At 42.6% G+C, this 22646-nt stretch overlaps 1 protein-coding gene across 5 annotated transcripts in view; it reads right to left on the bottom strand.

The window, feature by feature from the left end:
* Positions 1–11415: 11415 nt before the first annotated feature.
* ATXN7L1 (ataxin 7 like 1) overlaps positions 11416–22646 on the bottom strand; it is a 208627-nt gene continuing 197396 nt past the window's right edge. For 3 of the 5 annotated variants that reach the window (XM_073619654.1, XM_073619652.1, XM_073619653.1), the window contains one exon: positions 11416–21324. In XM_073619654.1, coding sequence (XP_073475755.1) covers positions 21283–21324 — 42 coding nt within the window. In that variant the 3' untranslated portion in view covers positions 11416–21282. The remainder of the gene's footprint in view (positions 21325–22646) is intronic. The other 2 variants (XM_073619651.1, XR_012242831.1) reach the window with 2 other exon arrangements.

Raw genomic sequence — 22646 nt, forward strand, 5'->3', positions numbered from 1 at the left:
CCCTCCATCCATACAAGGTACTGGTCACAGTATGAAGTGCAAGTGCTGTTATTGGAGGAACAACCAAACCAGGAATGGACAGCTGAGTTAAGCAGCCTGATCCGGGCAGAGACGTGCTTGGACGAGAGCTACAGAGCCCTCCAGTGGTATGTAGCCAAGTGTGCCCATGGACAGCGGATGACAGCCCCACAGAAGGCTTTGACTACGGTGGCCTGGGACTTTTGTACTGGAGGCTATCCAAGGACCCTGACTTTGGGAGTGATTTGGAGTGGCGTTTGGAGGAAATAACGGAGTACAGAGCAAAGACTGAATGTATCGGAAGTGCTCTCGGCACAGGAAGATTTGGAGTTTCTGGCAATTCAGGAATGGGAGCTTGAGATTGCCTTCAGACAGCTGCTAGACTCTGCTCAGCAGCAGGGTGGGGCTCCCTTTGCTTGGGACTATGCAGAAGTACCGGCCGACAGTCCTGAAATCACAGCTGAAGTGTCGGCAGTGGGGCAGAGTAACAGTGTGCGTTGCTCACCTCCACCAATGGAAGCAGAGCTTTTATGGTGGATGCAGCAAGATTTAACATCTGGATGAACCTGTTTCTGCACAAGACCAGGTTGGATGGAGGAATGTGCCCAGCCTTGTCTGTCCAGCAGCCAGAGGACGCTGTCCTCAATCCCCAGCCACAGATCACAGAAAGTGTGAACTTAATTGGCTTTCCATTGAAGGAGGTAACATTTACTGAAATTCAAAGCGACGGGCTAAACAACAGGGCATAGCTCTGCTAGCCTCTGCCCAACACTGGTAACATCTTCGTTCTACGGACAGGAGATGGTGAACTTCTATCCCCAGTTCCAGAGACTGGGGATTTAATAGACTTCTCTGCTGAGGAAGAACAACCTGGTGAGCCTCTAGCAGAAGAGCTGGCATCAGGGCCAAACATCACTGAGCTCTACCCAGCACAAACAGCAGCTTCAGCCTTTCTCCCATCATACTGACAGGGACATGGGATTTTCTGCCAGCAGCATCTGTGGAGTTACCAGAAACTACTCCAGCTGAAGCACTGACAACTGGACAGAGGATCCAAGACCTCTGCCCCACACCAGGGTGAGAGGGTGGCAGTCACTCCCCAGCAGCGGATTAAGATCCAGGGGGAGAAGGGAGAGGTGTTTGTCCTCCCCAACAGTTGGTCAGGGTGAAGGAAGCAATCTTCCCTCCCCAGCAAAGATCAGTGCACCTGGGAGACAGTACCAGAGACATGTCGTCCCAGCAGCCAGATGAGGGTAAGGGAGATGGAGCAGCCGACTTCCCTTTCCAGCAGCAGACGGCACCCCAGAATTATGCCACCAACCCAGCAGAAGAGCTGGCAACAGAACAGAGTGCTGCTGGCCTCTGCCCTCAACTAACAAAAGATGCAATATCCACCTGTATACCCCAGGGATGCTGGGCAGTCGACCCAGATCCTCAACAGCATGATGAAGTGAGCCCAGCCGTTTTCTTTCCAGCGGCTGAAAGGACTCCAGGGAGAAGGGCCAGTCCGCACTTCTCCCTAGTGGCGGGTATGTTCTCTGAGAGAGGCAAAGGTTGGCTGGGTGAGTAATGCTATGTTTGGGGTACTGTGTGGATACCAGCATTGGGGGCCTGGATCTACTGACTAACTTAAGAGTCAACCCGTCTGGGGTCTCCTCCTGTGTTAGTCCCCCGCCGAAAGGGGAGATGTGTGACGGGAGTCACTTTGGGCGGGGGGGCCCGTGGAATCCAGCAGAATCCCTTGGAGAGGTTGGAAAAATTGTTTGAGCTCCCCATGCACCTCCTATGTCTAAGTAACCCTGTGTCTATTAGGGGCACAGGGTAAACGAGAACCCCAGTCTGATCTGTACTAATCGGACTCACTGTACAACCACACTGGAATGTTGTGTGTGTGTGTGTGTGTATGTATATATATATATATTTATATATATATATATATATATATATATATATATATATATATATATATATATATTGTCTAATACTATGGTGTGCTCTATTGGGTTCATTTGGGGTGTGGCTGTATTTCATTGTTTGTGTCTGCCTTAGGAGCAACCTATTATGGGATGTATGTCTATTAGGGATGAGCTTCGAGTTCGAGTCGAACTCATGTTCGACTCGAACATTGGCTGTTCGCAAGTTCGCCGAACAGCGAACAATTTGGGGTGTTCGCGGCAAATTCGAATGCCGCGGAACACCCTTTAAAAGTCTATGGGAGAAATCAAAAGTGCTAATTTTAAAGGCTAATATGCAAGTTATTGTCATAAAAAGTGTTTGGGGACCTGGGTCCTGCCCCAGGGGACATGGATCAATGCAAAAAAAGTTTTAAAAACGGCCGTTTTTTCAGGAGCAGTGATTTTAATAATGCTTAAAGTCAATCAATAAAAGTGTAATATCCCTTTAAATTTCGTACCTGGGGGGTTTCTATAGTATGCCTGTAAAGGGGCGCATGTTTCCTGTGTTTAGAATAGTCTGACAGCAAAATGACATTTTGAAGGAAAAAACTCATTTAAAACTACCCGCGGCTATTGCATTGCCGACAATACACATAGAAGTTCATTGATAAAAACGGCATGGGAATTCCCCAAAGGGGAACCCCGAACCAAAATTAAAAAAAAAAAAATGACGTGGGAGTCCCCCTAAATTCCATACCAGGTCCTTCAGGTCTGATATGGATATTAAGGGGAACCCCGGCCAAAATTAAAAAAAAAAATGACGTGGGGTTCCCCCTAAATTCCATACCAGACCCTTCAGGTCTGGTATGGATTTTAAGGGGAACCCCGCGCCAAAAAAAAAAAAAAAAAACGGCGTGGGGTCCCCCCAAAAATCCATACCAGACCCTTATCCGAGCACGCAACCTGGCAGGCCGCAGGAAAAGAGGGGGGGACGAGAGTGCGGCCCCCCCCCTCCTGAACCGTACCAGGCCACATGCCCTCAACATTGGGAGGGTGCTTTGGGGTAGCCCCCCAAAACACCTTGTCCCCATGTTGATGAGGACAAGGGCCTCATCCCCACAACCCTGGCCGGTGGTTGTGGGGGTCTGCGGGCGGGGGGCTTATCGGAATCTGGAAGCCCCCTTTAACAAGGGGACCCCCAGATCCCGGCCCCCCCCTGTGTGAAATGGTAAGGGGGTTCTTCTGGTTCTTCCTCCGGCGTTCTCGTCCAGCATCTCCTCCACGGCTCTTCTATCTTCTTCTCCTCGGGCCGCTCCGCACCCATGGCATTGGGGGGAGGCTCCCGCTCTTCTCTTCTTCTTTTCTTCTCTTCTTCTCTTCTTCTCTTCTTCATTTTCTTCTCCGGGCCGCTCCGCAATCCATGCTGGCATGGAGGGAGGCTCCCGCTGTGTGACGGCGCTCCTCGTCTGACAGTTCTTAAATAACGGGAGGGGGGGCGGGGCCACCCGGTGACCCCGCCCCCCTCTGACGCACGGTGACTTGACGGGACTTCCCTGTGACGTCACGGGGAATGCCACAGGGAAGTCCCGTCATGTCCCGTGCGTCAGAGGGGGGCGGGGTCACCGGGTGGCCCCGCCCCCCGTTATTTAAGAACTGTCAGACGAGGAGCGCCGTCACACAGCGGGAGCCTCCCTCCATGCCAGCATGGATTGCGGAGCGGCCCGGAGAAGAAAATGAAGAAGAGAAGAAGAGAAGAAAAGAAGAAGAGAAGAGCGGGAGCCTCCCCCCCATGTCATGGGTGCGGAGCGGCCCGAGGAGAAGAAGATAGAAGACGCCGCGGAGGAGATGCTGGACGAGAACGCCGGAGGAAGAACCAGAAGAGCCAGAAGAACCAGAAGATGAAGGAAGATAGAAGAAAGAAGAAGCATTTAAATAAAGGAATTGTCAAAAACTGTCTCTTGTCATTTTTAACATTTTTGACACTTTTTTCGTGAAATGGTAGGGGTACTTATGTACCCCCTTACCATTTCACACAGGGGGGGGGCCGGGATCTGGGGGTCACCTTGTTAAAGGGGGCTTCCAGATTCCGATAAGCCCCCCGCCCGCAGACCCCCACCGGCCAGGGTTGTGGGGATGAGGCCCTTGTCCTCATCAACATGGGGACAAGGTGTTTTGGGGGGCTACCCCAAAGCACCCTCCCAATGTTGAGGGCATGTGGCCTGGTACGGTTCAGGAGGGAGGGGGGGCCGCACTCTCGTCCCCCCCTCTTTTCCTGCGGCCTGCCAGGTTGCGTGCTCGGATAAGGGTCTGGTATGGATTTTTGGGGGGATCCCACACCGTTTTTTTTTTTTTTTTTTGGCGCGGAGTTCCCCTTAAAATCCATACCAGACCTGAAGGGTCTGATATGGAATTTAGGGGGAACCCCACGTCATTTTTTTTTTTTTAAATTTTGGCCGGGGTTCCCCTTAATATCCATACCAGACCTGAAGGGCCTGGTATGGAATTTAGGGGGACTCCCACGTCATTTTTTTTTTTTTAATTTTGGTTCGGGGTTCCCCTTTGGGGAATTCCCATGCCGTTTTTATCAATGAACTTCTATGTGTATTGTCGGCAATGCAATAGCCGTGGGTAGTTTTAAATGAGTTTTTTCCTTCAAAATGTCATTTTGCTGTCAGACTGTTCTAAACACAGGAAACATGCGCCCCTTTACAGGCATACTATAGACACCCCCCAGGTACGAAATTTAAAGGGATATTACACTTTTATTGTTTGACTTTAAGCATTATTAAAATCACTGCTCCTGAAAAAACGGCCGTTTTTAAAACTTTTTTTTGCATTGATCCATGTCCCCTGGGGCAGGACCCGGATCCCCAAACACTTTTTATGACAATAACTTGCATATTAGCCTTTAAAATTAGCACTTTTGATTATTCATGTTCGTGTCCCATAGACTTTAACGGTGTTCGCGTGTTCGAACGAACTTTTTTCCTGTTCGCATGTTCTGGTGCGAACCGAACAGGGGGGTGTTCGGCTCATCCCTAATGTCTATGTGGATTAGCTGTGAGAGGGAAGGGGGGATTTCTTCAGCAGCCCCTCCCAAAGACAGTCTATTGCTGAGAAGTTTGAATCTACCTGTCATGCTACTGGTTGAGAGGGGAGGGAGGAAATCCTCCAACAGCCTCCCTGCTGATAAGGTGGTCTATTGTTGAAATGTTGAATATCTGTGTGTCCCTTATTGCTAATTGGACGGTTTACCCCACCCTGAATCAAAGGGAGGGGTGATTGTCCCGAGTGTATATCTGTTGTTACATGTGTTTGAATAAACAGTCTGCTTTCACCCTTGAGTTACGGCTAACGACTGGGTGCTCTAAGGCAGTGTTTCTCAACCTGTGGTACGCGTGCCCCTGGGGGGTACGCCGCCCAGAGCCAAGTGAGACTCCTCACTCTCACTCCTGCTGTGGCTGCCTCCATTCACTATGCGCAAGCCCGCCGCTCCGGAGAGTGGCAGTCTGAGCAAGCAACTCTCCAGGTGGCTCAGTGGCATTGCTAGGGGGGCGGCCTGCACATGGATGACACCATCCCGAGGGCGGCAGAGGGTCCTGGAGGCAGGGCTCTTCATCCGGAATATGCAGGCGTCATGCTCACCCTGAGTGAGACTCCTTACTCCTGCTACCTCCCTTCACAATACACAAGCCCGCCGTGGCCGCCCGGAGAGTCACAGTCTGAGTAAGCAACTCTCCGGGCAGCCGTACACTGAATCCTCCTCTGCCTGCAGCCCAGGTGCATGAGGGGGGTCTGTACTGATGGAGGGGGGATTTCCTGAGGGGGGTCTGTATTGATGGAGGAGGGGATTTCCTGAGGGGGTCTGTAGTGATGGATGGTGGATTTCCTGAGGGGGGGCTGCACTGATGGAAGGGGGGATTTCCTGAGGGGGGGATCTGTTTTTAAGGAGGGGGGATTTCCTGAGGGGGGTCTGTATTGATGGAGGGGGTCTATATTGATGGATGGGGGGGATTTCCTGAGGGGGTCTGCACTGATGGAGGGGGGAGTCTGTATTAATGGAGGGGGGATCTGTATTGATGGAAGGGGGGGATTTCCTGAGGAGGATCTGCACTGATGGAGGAGGGATTTCCTGGGGAGGTTCTGTATTGAAGGAGGGGGGGGGTTCCTGAGGGCGGTCTGTATTGATGGAGGGGGTCTATATTGATGGATGGGGGGCATTTCCTGAGGGGGTCTGCACTGATGGAGGGGGGATTTCCTGAGGGGGGTCTGTATTGATGGAAGGGGAGGGATTTCCTGAGGAGGATCTGCACTGATGGAGGAGGGACTTCCTGGGGAGGTTCTGTATTGAAGGAGGGGGGTTATCCTGAGGGGGGTCTTCACTGATGGAGGGGGTGTTATTATGAGGGGGCCTGCACTGATGGAGGGGGGGTTGTCCTGAGGGGAGGTCTGCACTGATGGAGGGGGGTATCCTGGGGGGGCGGTCTGTACTGATGGAGGGGAGGGTCTGCACTGATAGAGTGGGGTGGTTTATCCTGAGGGGGGTCTGTACTGATGGTGGGGGGTCTATACTTAGTGGAGGGGGGTCTGTACTGAGGGAGGGGGGCATTTACTGAGGAGTGACACTATGTTGTACCACACCAGGTGACATCAACCCTAGTGACGCCACTGGTCCTCCCCTCCCTCCTCCTCCTCTCCTTGTGTGTGGGACACACAGCGGGTATGTCCCGCTGTGTCACGGAAATTGGGTATGAAAGGCCCGGGCGGCCACTGTAACAAAGTCCCACCTCTTAGACCTGCTCTTGTGATAGACAAAACACTGATCCAATTCCGGGAAATTGAATCAGTGTGAGGTGTATCACAGGAGCTGGGATGTTACAGTGGCTGCCCAGGCGGGCAATTTAAATCCAAGCTCCGTGACACAGCGGGAGATCGTAATCCAGGCATTGGTAGGCATTGCACAGATGAGGCTGCATATGGTGGGCACTGCACTGATGAGGCTGCATTTGGTGAGCATTGCACTGGTAGGCTGCATTTGGTGGGCACCGCACTGATGAGGCTGCATTTGGTGGGCACCGCACTGATGAGGCTGCATTTGGTGGGCATTGCACTGATGAGGCTGCATTTGGTGGGCACTGCACTGATGAGGCTGCATTTGGTGGGCACAGCACTGATGAGGCTGCATTTGGTGGGCACCGCACTGGTAGGCTGCATGTGTGTGCATGTGTCTTCCTGTGTGTTAATTTTGGATTATGTTTGTGTGTCTGCAAGTGTGTTAAAGTGGATGTAAACCCAATGTCATCCTTTCTAAACTACTGCCATAGGGGTTATCTATAAGGATATACATGCCTCCTGCATGTATCTTTACCTGTCGAATGTCTCCCCTCTGTCTGTTACGAGAACCCAAAAAACTGCAGATTCTGTGGGTGGGTCTGTTGTCTGGAGCTCGGTGGGTGGAGTCGTGATGTCAGTAGATTCCCCACCCACCTCTACACTCCCCTTGTCAATATGCATTTTCTCCTGCAGTGAACTTCTGCTATGATCTCTAACATCCAGTGAAAAGACAGGAAAGTAACCACATGACTTCAGCATGCCAAATCATGCTGAGGTGTGGAACAGCCAATCCTTTGCAGAGCTGCTGAAGAAAGGAGTGGGGGTGGGAATTAAAAAATAATGCATGTCTTAAGCTAGTGCACGAGATATGTAAATCACCTGTCACTCACAGCAAGGGGGAGGATTTGACAAAGTTTTTCTGTGTTTGTCAAGATTTATCTCACTGAACAATAAAAGAGGATTGCTCAGAGCTGGATTAACTCTTTGTGGCAAGACTAGGCTCAAATGATAGGAAAACTTATACTCTACATTATGAAACCAAAAAAAAAAATTTTTCGGGTTTAGATCCACTTTAAAATGGAATTCCGTGTGTTTGTGTGTCTGCCCGTGTTTATCTATCAGTATATATGTGTGTGTTAATGTATCTCTGTCATTGCAGCATGCACACATACAATGATATTGCACACGAACAAAAACCATCACACAAACACACAGAAATCATTGCAAACACATACTGACATTACACACACACACAGAAACCATGACACCCAAACAATAGAAATTACTTTCTCGAGACAGGGGTACTTAGGATTTTTTTTTAGGCCTGCAGGGGTACTTCATGGTAAAAGGTTGCGAAACACTGCTCTAAAGGACCTTGGATCGTGCTGGTACCGGACACAGGAAGCATTTACTGCGGACAGACTCATCTTAAGTACAGGGGTCCATCAACGTTCTCTTCCGAACAAATCTCTCTCCATGCTTCAATCGAATTTTCAATTCCGCTGGCAACCCAAATCCATTACTTACCTAGGTACCGCCATCCCGTTGCACATACAGGATTCTATACGCCCTTAATTATAGCCCACTCCTTATGAAAATCAGACGGTTAATTGAATCATGACAAGACATTCGTGCTTCTTGGTTTGGCCAAATTAATATTAAAGATGGATATCAGGCCTTACCAATTGTACTACCTTTTTCCACACTCCGAAATTCAATTCATCTGGTGCAGCAGCCACTCCAGACTAAAGCAAAACTTCTTTGCTATTCTAAATCGGAGGGCGGGGCAGGTCTCCCAGATTTTGAAATATACCATACTTCAGCTATTGTATACCCCCCCACTTTATCAGCGATCTACAAATCAGTTTTGGCTCATATCCACAGTACACTCCCTACATTCATTAAATTGTGGTACAGAGATCTGGGGCTTGAGGTTCCTGCCAGAGATTGGCATACTGCATTTATTTTTACCCACAAATCCTCTCTCGGATTACGCTCAGAAGAAAAATTATAAACTTCTATCCAGGTGGTACCGTGATATGGTACCACTTTTTTGGTTACAGATCTTCAAGATCTACACTGAGATCTATGATGAGCCCCTCACCCGCTCCCCAACCATAGCTCTGTTATCCATTCTCCCAGGCAAGATTTAATCCCAGAAATCCGGTTTGCTTTTTCTCTCTGCAGCCAGACAGTTAATCTCTAGATACTGGAAGAATACATCTCCCCCGTCATCTTTGTGGGTGAACAAAATTAAATGATATAATGCTCATGGAAAAGATGCAGGCTAGGGAGCTTGATAAGTGGGAAAAATTTAAAAACATCTGGTGCATTTGGATGCATTACACCTCAATGGAGAAATTGAGCAATAGACTAGGTCAGTAAGCCCTAATCTTACCCTTTTTTCTTTTTTTGAAAGCCAAAAGAACTCATCTCCATTTCTTCTCTTCTTTCCCTTTTCTTCTTACTTTTGGCTACACTCTCCTCTCTTCCATGAATATTGTTCTGAATTGATCCTTTACTAGCCTCCTGATTTCACAATGAATACATGCATTTTGGGCAGCACTCAAGAAAGTGCTTTTGCCCATTTCATCACAGTTTTGTTTAATAGTATAACAGTTATCCTTTTGACCGTGTTAATTATCATGAACAGTGCCTTGACAATTATTGATCCATTTGAGAAATTCCTTATTGCAATTTACTTACTGTTCTACTACTAATCTTTGAGTGTATCATTTTAATTACCTATTTCTGCAATCACTGGAAAATCTGTTAATAAAAATCATATTCAACCTTAATGAGTGAAATAAGTATTTGACCCCTTTGCAAAAGATGACTTTGCCACCAAGTACTAAATCCTTGTTGGCAATCACAGAGGTCAGACGTTTCTTGTAGTTGGCCACTAGATTTGCACACACCTCAGGAGGGATTTTGTCCCACTCCTCTCTGCAGATCCTCTCCAAGTTATTAAGGTTTCGAGGCTGACATTTAGCAACTCGAAACTTCAGCTTCCTCCACATACTTTCTATGGGATTAAGATCTGGAGACTGGCTGGGCCACTCCAAGACCTTAATGTGCTTCTTCTTGAGCCACTTATTTGTTGCCTTGGCCCTGTGTTTTGGGTCGTTGTCATGCTGGAATACCCATCCATGACCCATTTTCAATGCCCTGGTTGAGGGAAGGAGGTTCTCACCCAAGATTTGACGGTACATGGCCCCGTCCACCAATCCTTTTGATGTGGTGAAATTGTCCTGTCCTCTTAGCAGAAAAGTGCCCCCAAAGCATGTTGTTTCCACCTCCATGTTTGACGATGGGGATAGTGTTTTTGGGGTCATAGGCAGCATTCCTCCGCCTCCAAACACAGCGATTTAAGTTGATGCCAAACAGCTTGATTTTGGTCTCATCTGACCACAACACTTTCACCCAGTTCACTTCTGAATCATTCAGAAGTTCCTTAGTAAACTTCAGACGGGCCTGTTCATGTGCTTTCTTGAGCAGCAGGATCTTACGGGCGCTGCAGGATTTCAGTCCTTTACGGTGTAGTGTGTTACAGTTATAGTCTTGGAGACTATGGTCCCAGCTGCTGCCTTGAGATCATTGACAAGATTCTCCTGAGTAGTTCTGGGCTGATTCCTCACCGTTCTCATGATCATTAAAACTCTACAAGGTGAGATCTTGCATGGAGCCCCAGACCAAGGGAGATTGACAGTTATTTTGTGTTTCTTCCATTTGCGAATAATTGCACCTACCAGCTGCTTGGCGATGGTCTTGTAGCCCCATTCAAGCCTTATGTAGGTCTACATTCTTGTCCCTGGACAGCTCTGTGGTCTTGGCCATGGTGGAGAGATTGGAATCTGATTGATTGCTTTTGTAGACAGGTGTCTTGTATACAGGTAACAAACTGAGATTAGGAGCACTTCCTTTAAGACAGTACTCTTAATCTCAGCTTGTTACCTGTATAGAAGACACCTGGGAGCCAGAAATCTTGCCAATTGATAGGGGATCAAATACTTATTTCACTCATTAAAATGCAAATCAATTTATAACTTTTTTTAAATGTTTTTTCTTGGATTTTTTTTGTTATTCGGTCTCTGACTGTTAAAATAAACCTACCATTGAAATAACAGACTGATCATTTCTTTGTCAGTGGGCAAACGTACAAAATCAGCAAGGGATCAAATACTTTTTTCCCTCACTGTACTTTAAGCATATAGTGTGAAATGGACAATACAATGAAGGACAAAGCCTAGCCACAATGTGCCCTATTACACATAAAATAATTTAATTTAATAAAATTTAATAAAAGAAACCAACAAAAGAACTTCCACATATACCTTCTATATAGACACATGCACAACTTTTGAACACACCATAGACTATGATTATGGCATTGTGTTTTGACAGTCTCCAGATATTTCATACCATAGAGATTCAGTCTTTAAAGCATGACAGTTTTTCATGCTTTTGCTCTACCCGCATAATTTTGTGGTGGATCTGAACATCAAATCAGATAATATTAAAATAAAACCATCTAATACACATCTGGCTTTAGGAACGTACAGTTGTCATGCCACCTATTTTTGATTGGATATGCATTTCCGTTCCATTTTAATTCTCCTTGTGTGTAAAGGTTGTGTAGACAACATTCATAACATTCAAAATCTGTATCTTAGCCAAAAAAATCCATTTATTAAAACAAAAATTACAAAACAAATGTGTTTTCTTACAAACATATAAATTATTTTTATTTACAAAGCCATGTTACAAAAAAATAAAGAAAAACAACAAAAAAAAAAATTAAATGTAAGACAATAACAATACATCCCTCACTGGAAAATATCTCCAGGCCAGGCACATGACCATGGCAGTATCAATCAGATACATTTGTTCATCTTTATAAGCTATTTTTTCTTTTTTTTAAACTTTACATCATAGAATTTACTATTTACACCTACTTGAAACATTTTGGGAGGGTTTTTTTTTTTTTTTTTTACAGTTTTGCACTACTGAAAAATACCCCCGTGTTTTTAAATGTATTTATTTTAAATACAGCTCCAGTCCAGCTTAACCGTTCATAAAAATCCTTAGTAATTTCTTCCAATATTAAAAAAAAAAATAACAGTAATAATAGAACAGTGTGAAATCCTTTACATAATCAACAAGTTTGAGGACACTTCAAGTACAATGAAATTAAAGTAACTCAATATGCTCAAGCATTTTATTAAACATTTTTTGCCCTGGTCTTTAGTTTGTAAGAACTAAATTACTAACTTCTTTCAGTCAAACCAATTAAACATAAAAATTACATGATTCGAATAATGGTTTTAAGTTGTATGAGTATGAACTTTTCACCACAAATTTATTAAGGAGACCAGGATGATTAGAACTTTGCCAAGTGGGATTAGTTCTGAAGGATAGAAAGGGAAAACAATGTATTTAAGGCTTTTGGGAAACTGACCCTATACCATAGGTGGACAATCTCAGGCCCCAAGCTGTTAAGAAAAAAGACACATCCCAGCATGCTTTGTCAGTCAACTGAGAGCCAAAGGTTGTCATGAATAGTAGAGCATTACTAAATGCAGTTTAACCTTATCAGTTCTGTAGAGCATTTGAAATACCCCAACAATGAAAAGGTTAAGGCATTCTGATTATAAAACACACCATGGAGTATTTCTACACTAAACCAAACTGAGGATTCCACAGTAGTCGTGGAACCCTGAGAAATTGTTAGCCCCCCTTTAAAGCAAGGGTGGATGACAATTTGATCAGATTCCTCTCATCACACACTGCTTCTCAAGTATTATTAATATGGAATGAATTATATTGATATAAATACTACAGAAAAGAGAAGGAAAAGGGGAAATTAAAGTGTTATAAATATGCATTGTAGGAAAAATAGTTTCTTTACAGAAAAAGGACTCGGGCATGCCATCTTCAAAAGCCTTCTGGAAAAACTGTATTTTGTAGCAGGAAAGCACATGATATTAGGTGCAAATGACTTTGTGAACAGGTCTTCAACCCCAGGACACAACAGATCAAACCCATAGTTATCAGAGTTTTGTTCAAGTGTCATGGTTGATACAGCATACCAAAATAAAAGGTGTAGAAAAAAAAAAAGATTATTTTTAAGGGCTGAGCCTCCAGCGTTAGAATATGCTGTATAAATTGTTTTCTACAAAGGTCAATCATTGCTATGTACATTGTTATATTGGTAGAAAAGAAGGCAAACAAGTTCTGCATGTCACTCGTATGGCTAACAGGCTTGTACACTGCAAAGTGTGGCAGATTCTAAGCTTCTATTGCTGGGAATGTAATTCAATTCCATTACATTATGAACACATTCACCTCCAAAGCTATGCATCTCATTCAACAGAAGGGCTAGCTTTAAGGAAATCAAAATTAAGACAATTGTATGGTCTTCCATGTCCATCTAGGGCATGTCCAGACAATCCAGTACCTCTTCTACATCTGCTCTTCAGTATCTGGTGGGTATGTCCAAAACATACAGTAGATGTATAGTGTAATATCTAAAGAAGTGGAAAAAATGTATCACCAAAACATCCATCCTTATTTACTACAAAAGGGGCCTGCAACACAAATGGGAATAGGAGGGCTAAAGGTATAATTTTAGATTTTTAAGAAAATGTGGAATACTGTGATTTAATGTAGACATTCAGTCAAATCTTAACTATACTTAAACCTGCTAACACCCCCATTCTAAGCCTATTATAACTACTCTGTGAAATAAAAGATGTCTACACCTACCTATAATGAGGGTGCTCTGGCTCTGGTCCAGTCCCATGATCTCTTCGGCAGCAGGCTTCAATGGAGAGATTGCCGACAACAGGTGCAGAACCTATGCGGTGATGTCACCCATAGGCTTACTATGGAAAAATTGTTGTTGGCTGTCCCTCCTCTAAACTGAAGCTGGTGCTGGGCACCAATCATGTGACCGGACCGGAGTGCCCTCAGCATAGGTAAGTATAGACTTCTTTCCTTTAAAGGGTAGTTAGGATAGGCTTAGAATGGGATTGGGAGCAGCTTTAAGTATAGTTAGAATTTGACTGGACTTCCACTTTAATATCATAACATTGATTTTCATTACCCTGATTATTTTTGCGAACTACATGTAAAGTGCAGAATGATTACTGAGATGGCAAAAGCCTTTTTAGGTTTTAATGGTGGTTTCTGTGGCAATAAGTTATGGCCTTTATGTTCTGAATCTAAAGTTAAAGTGAACACTGCTTGGGTCATATTAAAGGAAACTCCAACTAAAACTGACACTTCAGATTTTTAATCTACTAAGGGCGCTGTGGTCTGGTCATATGATCTCTGCAGCAGAGCAGGCTTCAGTAAAAAGGAGAGATCGCCGACAACAGCTGCAGAGCCTATGCGGTGACATCACACATAGACTTACTATGGGACATCTGTTGTCGGCTGTCCCTCCTCTACACTGAAGCCAGCACTGGGAGCCAATCATGTGACCCGGGATGGGAGCAGGTTTAGGTATAGTTAGAATTTAACTGGACCTTAATACCACAACATGGTATTATGAGAGAGATCATGTGACCAGACTGGAGCGCCCTTAGCACATAAATCTGAAGTGACAGTTTTAGTTAGATTTACCCTCATAACATTGAACACTACTTGGAGTCATATTAAAAAGGCCAATTCCAACAAAAATTGGCACTTCACATTTTTAATATACCAGTGGTTTCATTAACTTGGCGCTTCTTTTATTTTTTATAAAACATGCATTTTGGGAGTGTGACACCATAGGTTAAAGTTAGGCGGATATAGAAATTCTGGTGAATAACTGAGCTCTGGAGAGTTACGAACCAGTCATATGTGATTTAAGTCCAATGCCAGGTCATTTTCTGTTGGTCTCAAGCTCTCTCTACCAGGATTCGGGGCCACAGAAATCCATGCATAATCTTCAACACCCAGACCATGGAGTATGGCAAGATGACTGGACCCAAAAGTGATTGTTTTTTTTTTTTAAAGTAAACCTGTCATGAGAAAAATACAGAGGCAGAAATATTTCTAATGTTATGAAAGCCGACTACCTACATAAATGGAAGCCTTTTTACTATTATAGGACACTAAAGGGAGAAAAAGTAGACTGGAGGGAAGATTTAAACGTTGTTTTGTTAGCCTTTCTCCATTTACACTTATGCATTTTTCATGCACTAATGAGCATTGCATTACAGTAGCTCATTCATTTTGAGCCTCAACATATGAAAAAATATTCCTGCACTATCATTGCACTGCATGACAACACTGCAGTTCATTTATATCTGTGTGTTGTGAAGGGTTGAAGGGTAGTTACATTTTTGTTGCTCTGTAGATGGGTGTGGTAACAAATTGCAAGGCACCTGCACCACGTGTTGTGGTGCATGGGTTTGAGAAAAAAGCCTTAGTATCAGATTATAACATAAAGACCTTTTTAACACATTTTATAAACTCAGCTTTTTTTTTTTTTTTTTTTTTAACAGACGTTAATAAACTCAGCTTTTTAATATAATTATTAATGCCAAGAAATCCCAGATTTCCATAACAAAGATTTGTAAAGAATAAAATACAAAGTTTGATCAGGATATATTTTGGTTAATCTTATATGGACAACTGAACATGACTGAAACTACATTTATAAAACCAAACACTTTCCAGGTTATTTCCCTGTATTGTTGCAGGACACTAAGGCAGTAAAATGTATCAGTAATGTGAACTCTAAATGACTAAAGAAAAAAGGTCACCAATTGATGGGCTATGCACATATTATAATACTACTTTATGTAACAAAACACCCTTTTCACCCAACACTGTAGTAGTCAGGGCAATTTGATCCCTACTGTTAGAAAGCAACTTAGGAAGTGATAGTAAAGACCAATTCAGATGGTTAAACATTTAATACTTAGACATATAGCATCAGTAGTTTATCTGATTAATCAAGAGCGATTCATTGTAATGGTTCCAAGTACAGGAACTTTCACTCTCCAAATATCTGCTACCCATAAAAGGGATACACTCTTATAGGGGAGTAACTTATGGAAGCTAAAGCAGAGGAAGTACAGAAAGCAGTAAATTTCCAGTTTTCATTCTCTATCCAGATCTTGGAAAACAAAACATAAAATCTGATAGGCTTATGAATCATCATCATAATATATTAGAGGTACATGAATCAACCTATGGCAAACTGGGAAGACAGAGCAAGCCTTTTACTTTCCGGGTGACTACTAAATAAGAGCACACCAATATTGCTTAATCCCCAGAGAATTGTATAAGTATTAAACTCTGCAGATAGAGCGATTTGACACAGAGATATGCAAAAGAACCACAATATCCCTGAAAAGTATAACTAGATCTGCAGCTACCCAGTTTGCTCATATCGCGTGTCTGGCATGCTTGTATTGATAAGGCTTTCAGCTTGTATGTTCCTCCACTTGCTGCAGAGTTTTAGATCACTCCCTATTTAAGAGGAAGACCCCTTGGCTTCCATATCTGCATACTGCAATATTGCAATGAACACTATGGTGCCTGGTGAGAGATATTTAGATATATATACAGTGGAACCTCGGTTTACGAGCATACTCCATTTCAGGAGTATGCTCGTAATCCAAAGTACTCGCATATCAAAGCGAGTTTTCCCAGTGAAGTCAATGGAAACTAAAATAATTTATTCCGCATTGGCTTCAATGGGATGCAATACTGTATGCGGCCTTAAGCGGGGGGGCGCCGGAGAGCCTTGGAAACGGCCGAAAAAGCCCAAGGACACTTCGGCTGACCTCGGCAAACCTCGGAAAGACTTCCTACCCAAGATTTGCCAAGGTCAGCCGTGTTGTACTCGGGCCTTTCTGTGCATTTCCAACGTGACGTTCGGCTCTGCTCCTGCGCCCCCCCCCCCCACCTCAGGCCAAAAGCGGTACTGCACACCACTTTGGCCTGAATCATGCTCGTTTTGTGAGACAACACTCGCAAACCAAGTTACGATTTTTAAAAATACAGTGCTCGTATTGCGAAACGCTCGTTAACCGCGTTACTCGCAATCCGAGGTTCCACTGCATCCGCAGTAAGGCAAACTACATTTTGCCAGAAGTCTAAAGCAACATTGACAAAAAGATCAGTTGGAATTTGCAAGTATATTTGTACCCTTCATTGTACAAGGCACTGTTTTATCTTATTATTTTTTAGCAAACTACTTTCTCAATAAACATTCCAGAAAAGAGAGACCATTCACTTGACTTGTGGGCAAAAATTTCAGAAACAAACGTGATTGTAGGGCACAACTTCCCAGATCAAATATTCCATGGCTGATGGCAAATGAAACCAAGCTTATGTGTATTGCTTTACTGTTGGCATTGACTGTATTCTAACCATAGGTTCTTTGAGGCATTAGTGCTATATGGAATTGATATATTATTACCTTTACATTTCCCCTGCATTGACCTTTGGGCAGAGGAGGGATAGATTCACTACTAGACACTGATTTACAGTTCAAAGGAAAAGTATGTTCCATGTTTTAGGAAGAAACGGGTAATTAAAGGAAGTAATGTAAAGCAGCAAAAGGAAGAGGCAAGATTTTCAATTTCAATCCTCAATTTCAGCACACCAGAAAGAACAAAAAATAAATAAATAATGACCATATGTAAGATCCTTACAATCTTAAAAAAACTGTGCAAAAATAACCAAGATATGTACAGATTATTTTCATCTTTAGAAATATACAACATAATGCATATAAAAAAAATATAAACATTGCTCTGACTTTCCTAAGTTGCATTACTCAGTCTCAATCATTTCAGCAAAACATAAATTATTATAAAATTAACACTAAATAACAACAAAAAAAAGTCCTTAGTATCCTTAATGTTTTCCCCTGAACAATCTTAGCTCTAATTCATAACTTCTTTTTATTAATTATAGTTACTGTATGAAGCTGTATAGGAAAAACAAGCCCACCATTATGATGTAAATTAAGCCAACATATTAAGTGCACTTTTAACACTGTTGAGACAGAAAGAGTTCGGTATGATTGAAATTTGCAAAGCTTTCATACACACAGGTTTGGACAAAGGGTGAAGCAGACTTTGCAGTGAAACAGGAGATAGCAGGTCATCAAAGTGATCTTGTACATTGCAGTCTTCAAACTCTGGCAGTGTCTTGGCCTCTACAATTTGGAATTTTCTCATGTAAGGCTCATATTTTTTTAAAAAAAATGAAAAACAAAAAAAATCAATACATGAAACTATTATACAGGGGCTGGTGAAGTGGGACAAACATAAGCAAACTATGGAAATTATCTCCCCTCCATGTTTCTTGTTCCTTGCAATTCACAGTCCTAATGGCTTTGGGAGTCTGCAACCCATAGCTTAATCTCTTTTTCCCTCGGTGCTGACCTCACAGAAGTCAAATGGGGAAATCTACAAAGATTATGGTACAGGCTGAAGGTCTCTAAAGTTTCCCTGCCAACTATTCTTCACAAATTAATCAGCGACATGGAAGTGAGATTAATGTACAGGTCAAAATCAGCTCCTCCTTACTTCATCAGTCCACGCATAACAGTTTAGCCTTGAGAGGTCTTTAATAAAAAAAAACAGTTGTCAATAGAAACCAAAACACCCAAAGTATAATCCTTGGTCCAGTAGCCCAATATAAGCATATTACATAGGGTAACACTGCAGCAACTTGCTGGATGGCACATTTTTAACTGGAGTTTTACAGCATAAATAAAATATTGAACCCCTGATTTGGGCAACTCCACTACATTCTGTGGAAGATAAGGTTTTTTTGTTGCTAAGCCTACAAAGCAATAGTAGGTTATTAATTTGCTAGAGTGATTTGCAAATAAAATAAAGAAAAGTTTTTGTTTGATGCAACTCTCAAGTAACTACTCCATCAACTATGATGATGCTAACATCAAAATACTTCATAGTGAAGTAGGAAATATTTGATGTACAGAGGACAAAATAAAATGTATAGGTAGTTCAATAATAGCAATGCAAACAGTGTCCAGAACAGGACCAGATTTTCTATTAAAAGAGATCTCAAAAATATGGACAAATAAAGAGCTGCACTTCTATAAGTGAACCTAATGTATATTCTATAGACCACACCTTCAAAATTATAAATTGCAACTGTGTCCCTTCTGTCACTGTGCATTCATTTGCATATTACTACAATCAAAGAGATTAGACTGATCCAACTGTATTGGCTGAAGTGTGCAAAAGTTATTTAAAAAATGAAGCAACATGATTTAGGCTTCTGGCACACCCTCAAATTATGAAGGGAATCAAAAGATATAATCCATTTGCAAAAAAAAAAAAAAAAAAAAATGGATTATTATTCACCAACATTTTTACATATCTCTAATTTATAGTCTCATATTTAAGGTGTATTTTACAGGTATGCATACAGCAAGTGCTACCAAAGCACAGAGGAACTGAAATCTTATCTCCCAGATACATTGTTTCTAGCAGTTACGTAGATCTTTCATTTAAAGGATAAGTTCACCTTTTAACAAAAAAATTATAAATGCACATTTTTTTTGTATGTAAAAAAAATGTGCATTTACAATTTTTGTGTTTTAGGAGCCTGGAAAGCACTGCACCTGCAATCAGCAGATCACTGCTGCCTTGCAGGACTCCTGCACACTGTCAGTGTAAGCTGTCTGCCTGTACATCATACAGGAAGGCAGTTTTCCACTGACAGGAAGAATCAATGACCTACCAGAGCACTCAACAGCGCCGCGGTAGTTCATTGACAACTACAAGTTGATAGCCGCAAAGGCTGTTGGTACTTGTAGGTCATTAATTTACAGGGACCTGTAAATCAATGACACAGCCACGCTCTCTTTGAATTGTGGCAGTAAGTACAGGGAGAAGATCCTCGAGTCGCTGCCACAAGGAGGGGGGATGGGGGGGGGGGGGGAGAATGGTCTGATGCTCAAAATGTTACATGTTACACCCTAAATATGGGTGTAACATGTTCAGAAAGGTGAACTTATCCTTTAAGCTAGATATTTTTTTGTTCTGTCTGCAGGCTAAATGGAAAAAAAAAAAAAAACCAACAGATTCCTCCATCTACACTATACAGCACAGATGGACAAATCCCCCTACAACTGTATCTGAAAGGATTAAGGCTGTTCTCTCAGAAGGTGGCCACCCATGTATTGCATTTTGGGCAGTTCATCAGGAACTGGTCGATATCCGCATAGCATTTGGCCAGTTTGACTTTGTAGACTGGATTGGAAGCAAACAAAATGATGTTACAACATAAAATACATATCAATTGACTTAATGAGAAATACTCATTAGTCTTCTTAACAGGGGCTCAAGGACCAGAACCAACATTTGGAGTCAGAGGACAATATTTAATAACATGGTGTAAACAGCAGTGACACACTGTCAGTGAGGAGAATAAAATGGTTCAGCAGTTTTTACTGCATAATTAGACCAATAAATGCTTCTGTTTGTTGCAATGAGCAACCACAAGCCATCTCTGCACCACATTACTAAACAGGCCTAGAATATGCCAGCATAAATCTCCAGTGTCATCCCCAGAAGTGGCCCTTACTGCCCCCACACTCTTCTCCAGTTACACCCATGTAACCGAGAAGTCCCTCTAATTAGTACACAGCATGATTACACCAACGTACATCTAATCACCTGAAAACAGCAATCTAATTGGGAGATGCTCTGGAAGACAATGCTCTGCTGTCTATGTCCTTCTAATGAAACAGCAAAAGTGAAACTTTTATGTCCTGCTCATGTAAAGAGGAATGAGTTATATTTTTTAATATGGAAATGTAAATATTCCCCCTTTATTCTTCATGATGTTATGTTTTTCCTTCCAGGAGTTTTTTCTATGGAAAGTTGCAGTTTGATGTCAAGGAAAGGAAAAGGAAGACTTTTAAAGTGAAGGAGGGTGTCTTGCTAATTCACAGCTTTGCCAGTCATAACAAACCCTTGAGCAGAACAGCTGTCTTCAGTTCATCTCCCATCACAAAAGAGGCCATTAAACAGTACCCAAGGCTCTAACTGGTCTATTCATGGTTGTAATCTACCAGAAAACAGTAACAGATGTAGTTGGGAACAACCTGTGATTATTTCACCCCAGTGCCATCCATTCCTTGCTGCAGTTCTCTTTCATGTAACATATTATAAATGGTGAAATAAAGGGGGGGAAAAAAAAAAAGAAAAAAAAAAAAGAAAGAAAGAGTACAGACATTGCTGCTATGACCGTTTCATGGTCATAAAGGCTGGGGAAGATGATCCTTCTTGAAGCAAAGGTCTCTAGGCAGAACTGTCTCTTCTCCTAAAACACCCTTGTGGCCAAGAAGAATGATTTCTACTTAAAAAGTAATTCACCAACCATAAATGGCAAAGCAAAAACACCCAGTTTGGTTCTGTAAACTTTAGACTAACACGTCTCCATAATGTAGTTGTGAAAGGCGACACACTGCCCCTGCTCGTTGCCAATGAAGAGCTCATGAAGGGCTGCAGATACCTCAATGTACTTGTCTGAATTTTTTTCAGCGTCATGGAAGTGTTCGTATTCTGCCAGTGCGGTTCGTCGTCTTCTTAAAAACAAAGAAATATGGATCATTACAAGTATGTTATAATAGCAATATTTGTTATTTACATTGGATCTATTGTTTCATTTATACTCTAGCAAAAGTTAGCATTCAGGAAATTATTCAGAAAAAATAAAAAAGATCACTTAGCTTTCTTATCTTTGACCTGTTTTGTGAATGAAGTCCTGCACACTTGATGTAATAAAGCAAAGAAAAAATAGCAGATGATGCTCTGCCACGTTTGCCGTATAAATACACAAGGGCTGTACTGAAGGTAATACAAACGTAGCGATAACTTTTTTTATTAACTTACATAGGTTGTTCCAATTTCACATGTTGGTAGAGTTACTCTTCCTCTATAGTAATTCTTCTTTTTTATTTCAATTATTTATTGCATTTTGAAAAAGTATAAAAAAGAATGACCATGTAGGAGCTTAAAGCAGAATACATACCATATACCAACAGTAAGAACCCAGTCAACAAGACCAATTGTGTAGGCCTCTGACTAGTACCAGTGTTGGTTAGTAAGAACCAAGGAGGCCATTCATAGCCGTGTTCTAGTAATGCCCGAGTTTAATCAGGGAGGGTGATCCACCTCAGGGGCCTGTTTACAAGTAAGATACTAATAAAAAATTTAAAAAAAGAAAAGAGGGGAGGAAGAAAGGGAGTGAGGGTATATCCCCAGACTAAGATCACACTAAGCAAGATAGGAAAACTACAAAGCTCCCAAACTGGAAGAATTTAGAGAAGGCAGCGTATAGTTAAAAGTGTTAATAAACCCAGGACCTTCCATTCACTATATCCCCACAGCACACAGAATATGGAAATGCAATAGTTTTAGTAAATATTAACGGCTAAATACCTTTTCTCATCAGCAGTATATACCAGTCTTCTGATTTCTATCAGTGTCTGGTTAAATCTTGTAGGAGGAGATTTCATTGTACTCTGACTGTCCCATGAGGCTGCAGGACCCCTGACCCTGTCTGGACAGTGGCAATTACATGCACCCTCCCAAGAAAAAAAAAAAAGACTCTCTAGCAATACACACAAAACTGAGCATGAGCAGAGTGATTCCAAAGGCTCTGTACTATCAGGAGATTGATTGGGGACTGTGGAAGAAGGGAAAGATCAGAGAAGACAGGATCAAGCAGCCTTTTTACACAGTGCGGAGCATTAGACCCTTTGGTTCCACAGAAAGTATAACAAGCATGCTTTACTGCATATACAAACTAATTTTACTGTTGTGAGTTTAACACTTTAGCCACGGTTCCCATAAGTTTTGAAATTTGTATTTCGAGCAACATGCCCTCATTAAATTCTTGACAAAG

This window comes from Aquarana catesbeiana, linkage group LG03 (genome assembly GCF_042186555.1).
Source record: "Aquarana catesbeiana isolate 2022-GZ linkage group LG03, ASM4218655v1, whole genome shotgun sequence".
Lineage (NCBI taxonomy): Eukaryota > Metazoa > Chordata > Amphibia > Anura > Ranidae > Aquarana > Aquarana catesbeiana.